The 5439-nt window shown below is 51.0% G+C and overlaps 1 protein-coding gene across 1 annotated transcript in view; it reads left to right on the plus strand.

Annotated features, from left to right (window-relative positions):
• Tmod1 (tropomodulin 1) overlaps nt 1–5439 on the plus strand; it is a 74627-nt gene that overhangs the window by 43227 nt on the left and 25961 nt on the right. The window contains exon 4 of the mRNA XM_021200387.2: nt 459–578. Coding sequence (XP_021056046.1) covers nt 459–578 — 120 coding nt within the window. The remainder of the gene's footprint in view (nt 1–458; nt 579–5439) is intronic.

Raw genomic sequence — 5439 nt, forward strand, 5'->3', positions numbered from 1 at the left:
AAAAAAAAAAAAAGAATGTGAGTGTGAATTTGGGTGTCCACAGAAGCCTGAAGAGGGCATCGGGTCCCCTGGACTGGAGTTCCGGGCAGTTTTGATTTGCAGGATGTAGGTGCTGAGAATGAACGTGGGTCCTCTGCAAGAACAGTGGCACTCTTCGCCATGGAGCCATATCTTTTGTAATAACAGCTGGAATTCCTTGGTGCAGACTTCTTCAACCATCTCTACCTGTGGATACACAGTGGGCACTCTCATAGCTGCCCTGTGCCTCCCTTGCCCACATGTAAGCACAGCCCTTTAAGAATAGAAAGAAGGTCCCACAAAGCTAGGATGCACTCTGCTCACTGCTATCCCTTAATAATCTGGGTGTGTTTCATCTGGTTTTCTCTCATATTGGAACCTTTGGGATCTCAGGTTCCACTGTGGCCACACACCCTGATGGACACCCTGTGTGTTTGCAGGAAAGATCTGGGTTCCCAAGCAGAAGCCGATGGATCCCGTGCTGGAGAGTGTGACACTGGAGCCAGAACTGGAGGAGGCCCTAGCAAATGCCTCTGATGCAGAACTGTGTGACATTGCAGGTAAGAGACATCACGGGAGGCTATATATCTATGTATGTATATGTGTATGCATGAACATATATATATATATATATATATATATATATATATATATATATATTCAAAAACCAAAATGAAGAAAATAAAGCTAAAACCATTCAAACACACCTAGTCACAAAACCACCAGTTGTTACCGTGAGTTGTTACTCCCCACAGGAATGGGACTGTAGCCCAGGGAGGGACAGGGTGAGAGCCCTGTCCTAGACATTCCCACCAAATTCTACCGGAGTCACCTCATATAAGGCTTGGAGCACACACAGCTGTGCCTGTAGAGCGTCATGGCCACGCCTCTTATTTGTCCTCTCCACACTCATGAGCGCTTCCTTACCATCTTCCCAGGCCAGCCCAAGTGTAGTCTGCTACTGCAAACTCATGCACCCCGCTCCATGCACCCTGCACCCCATCTCTCTGAGGTTCAATACAGGCTGTAGCTGGCACTCCTCCCTGCCTCTGCCCGCACTGTGCCCTGGCTCAGTAATTGGGTGGTGTGTGGGAATTACTGCAGACCAGTGGCATAGGAGAAGGGATGGATGACGGAGATGAGCTAGGAGAAGGGAGGGATGATGGAGATGAGCTGGCAGTGGGGATACTGTAGGGAGAAAGGCAGGTTGGCCCCAGAGACCCAGTGGGAGGGCAGTGGTGGAAATACTGACTTCCGTTTGGAACCCATACCATCTGAGCTATCCATGGGTCACCCAGATGGAAGTAGCCTAGCTTTCTGCGGGAGGTCTCGCTTGGACATGGTCAGAGAGGCCAGAACAGAAGACCAGGAGGCAGGCAGAGTCTAGGTTCAGGAATGGATCGGGGCAGGCCTTGCATGGGGCCCATCAGCAAGTCACATGTGGGCAAAGGAACAAAGGACTGTGAGAAGCGAGGCAGACTGACTGTAAGAGAGCCAAGAAGACAGAAAGGGTTTCAAGCTGCCCGAGACAACAGAGCTGAAGCCCAGGCCAGACGAGGCTGCACTCAGTCTGCCAGCCTCTCAGGATGCTATGTGTAGCTCTCAGTGGCATGGAGGTGGGAGGAGGGCCTTTCCTCTGTGAGCAGCGCTGCTGGGCGGTGATTTGAACTGTGTACCGGTGACTGTGGGTGGTGGCAGTGAAAGCCAACTCGCAGGGACCTGAGGAGAGATCAGACAGAGCAGGCAGGTAGCCTCTTAGTCTAGACAGCCCTTGCCTCAACAGAAAGAAACCGTGAAGGACAAAGGTGGCAGGGTCCAGAGAATGGATGTCACTCTTAAGCAGCACTTAAGGGACAACTGATCACAACAGGAACCCAGACATGCCGCTCAGAAGCCAGGTTTGCCTCACAAGGCTCAGTGGATCATGTAAGATGCCAACAGAGCCGTACCAGATCCTTCAGTGTGCCTGTATATTTCAACCACCTACCTTCCCCCACATGCCCCTTGACTTCTGGTTAATCTGTGCAAACAAGAGAGTAGATACCTTGCCCTGCCAGTCTCTATTTACTCCTCAGGATCTGTATTTATCTGGGGCCTCCTCTGAGTCCCTGCATAACAACATTACCCTCATTAGGGCATGTGGGATTAGTAAATGACCACTGTCAGAGCAGGCTCCTGCCCCAACGTGAGCCACTGCAGAGCAGCCCTCAGAGCGGAGCGGAGCTGAGCTGAGCTGAGCTGAGCGTCTGCTCCCGCTCTGGAAAACATTTTCCTTGTTGTTCTTGGCAGACTGTTAGGATCTGTCTAAGATCCCAGGCCCCTGTGGTGGTGGGGAAGGCTCGGGAGGCTGTGTGTCCGCCCACGTTAACTGAGTGTCATTCCATTTCAGCCATTACAAGGTGGCAGTGGAACATTTGCTAAGTGACAAATGTGTCCGAGGTGCTGTGTAAGTAGCCCCCCACCACAGCACTGTATTGTTGACTGTGACAAATCCTATGAAGTAAATTCTGTTATTGTCCTCATTTTACACCAAGACACCAGCTGTCCCCAGTGCTGGGAAAGAGTCAAGGAGCCGAGATGATGGCAGGCTTTTGGCCTTGGGTAAAAAGCAGAACCAGGCAGTTGGAAGCAAGCTGTCCTGGATCGACAGAGGTTGGTGTGGCCAGCCCACCAGAAGGTGGCAGTTTGCCCAGGAAGGGCTAGATGGACTCTAAAGCCCAGAGAGGGGAGGGGAGGGGTCTGCAGGTTGCCTCTGGTCTCCATGCTCTCTCCATAAGATGTTTCCATGAACCAAGTCTTCACTAGGTCCCTCACACATGGTACCAGCTACCCAGCTTTCCTACCCACTGTGTACCCAGCTGTGGACTTGGTGCTCGTCAAAACAAAATTAAGGTGCTGAGGAAACCGCTCTGTCCTCACGGAGCAGCGCTACGCAGGCCAGTGAGACACGTAATGAGTGAGTAAGAGTGTCACTCTGAATGGGACAGGAACAGGGCAAGAGAGGTGCTTGGATTAAATGATAGGGTCACAGGAAATAAAGAAAAACCAGAAGACAAAGTCAAACAAGTGAGGGCGATCTAGGGACAGCCTGTTAGGGGGGAGTTCAGGGTGGGACATTCAGGCACAGTGAGCTTCCATCTGGGTCAGGGAGGTGCTTATGTAGGGGCCTCAATACCTGGAGATGTCAGGAGCCTGTCGGAAGCCACAGAATGTGTGATGCACTGACCAAGAGGTGACACAAGAGGGGTACATGGTTGACAGTCCACACACTAACTCATTGAGTTGATGATACACATTATGGAACACCTATCTGCTATGACGAATGAATTCCATTCCTGCCCTTGGGGGCCCAAGAGGTAGATAGGAGGACAGGTCAGAAATAGGTGACTTCTGAAATGTGCATTCTGCTAAGCAGAGCAGACTCTGGCAATGCAAAGGTCTTGCCCTATGAATGGCCTCTATGTGACTTTAGCTTACCGGACGCTGGGAGTTAACTTCAAACCTTTGAGGTTGGCGGCGTCTCCTAGACCCTTGTCCCAGCTGGGGTTTAGAACCCTTGCATTAGGGCAGGAATGAAGAAAGGAGACCCACCCTTCCCACCCTTTGGAGGGAGCACCCAACTCCCAAGGACAATGGGCCAGGCCTCAAGGTGCTGCTTCCAGGTTGTCGGTGGCTTCCATATCTCTAAGCACCCATGCTCTGATTCTGAGACTGTCAGATGTGCCTCCTCTTGGAACAGTTTGTCAGCTCCCAGGTTCTGGGCCAGAGCCAGCTTCAGCACCAGTACCTAGGATGTGCGAACGCAGCTCTCAGCCCCCACTCCACCCAGGGTGGCTCGAGCCTGAAACAGCTGGAGAAGCTGAGGGTGTGTACTGTGATCACACTGCATTCTGAGTGGACTCACAAATGGAAGGAGCCCTGCCAAGACAGAGAGAGGAAAATGAACTCAATGTTCTTTTTTAAGAGTTCAAAAATAGTCCTTTTCGAGTTTTGAGGAAGATCTACATTTAAAAAAAAAGGAAAAATGAGAAAAAAAAAGTCAAGTTCCTTGGTGCTAACAATCGGCTGAGACCTACAAAGAAGGAAGCAGCAGAAGACATCGGGGTTTTCTTTGCATCGCGAGCTCCTGGGGACACAAAAACAAGCCAGAGAGAAAGCCACACTGTGTTCCTATGGCCACTAGGGTCGCCGTGACGATTTTGAGCCATGTTCTTCCCACCCCCACTTTTCCTTCCTTTCAGGAACCCAAATTTCCTCCGATCTGCCAAGTGGTGCCCTTCCTTCTTCATCCCACTATCAGCACGTAACAGCCATCCCTCCAAATATGCTCAGTCCCAGAATTCTCCAGACGAGGGGCTCTTCTAGACGTTAGAGCTCTTAGTGGCCCAGTAGACACAGTACTCACTGCCTTATGTACCAGGAACATCTCTGCCATGTCACCTATCAAACCCTGTCCCTGTTAAGTGTGGGAGGGTGGTTGACAGCCCCCAGAGTGCTTATTCTAGAACAACAAAGAAGGCTAAAAATGTAAGAATCGCTGAGCCACAGCCGAGTCCCATGGGAAGGTTAGAGTTAGGCGTTCAAGCACACACAGTTTTGCGGATGTGAAACCCAGGGATCCCAAAGAGGAAATGACCTCTACAAGGTCACCAAAAAAAAAAGTAGTAACAACCCAGGGCTCTTTGTTCCTGGTCCCTCACACACTTCTGTGCCTCTGTCTGACCCTTCTAAGGATGCTGAAGTCCAAGCCCCAAATATATTTTGCATCCTTATTTTTATTTATTTATTCCCTTACCTTTGTGTGTGTGTTCTTGGTCAAAAACAGGCATTAAAAAAAATAGTATATTTCATATGATCCCAACCTTGGCAAACCTGAGCTGTGGGGTTGGGGTGGGCAGGAGCACCTCCCTGGAAGACTGCCTCGGAGAGGAGATATGACTCACCTGCTGACTCAGCCCCCGCCGCTCCCTCAGCCCACAGGGACACAGCCTAAATTAAAACCTCGAGAGCTGGAAGGGCAGCAGCTGCCTCTCTCTCTCTCTCTCTCTCTCTCTCTCTCTCTCTCTCTCTCTCTTCTCTCTCTCTCTCTCTCTCTCTCTCTCTCTCTCTCTCTCTCTCTCTCCCCAGCCCTCTGCAGTGATGAGCCGATGAGCTGGAGAGGCTAATTTTAGCTGAGAAGATTCCTAGGGGAGAGAAGCAGAAGGGACTTTGAGATCATCTCATCTTCTGGTTCTCCGTTCCCATTGGGGCACCAAAATCACCTCAGGGAACCAGGCATAGTGGGGCCATGCCTGCTGTCCCAACGCTTGAGAGGCTGGGGCCGGAGGGTAGTGAGTTCAAAGTCAGCCTGGGCTATATAGCAACGAGAGAGAGAGGGAGAGAGAGAGAGAGAGAGAGAGAGAGAGAGAGAGAGAGAGAGAG

Source organism: Mus pahari, chromosome 6, assembly GCF_900095145.1.
Source record: "Mus pahari chromosome 6, PAHARI_EIJ_v1.1, whole genome shotgun sequence".
Lineage (NCBI taxonomy): Eukaryota > Metazoa > Chordata > Mammalia > Rodentia > Muridae > Mus > Mus pahari.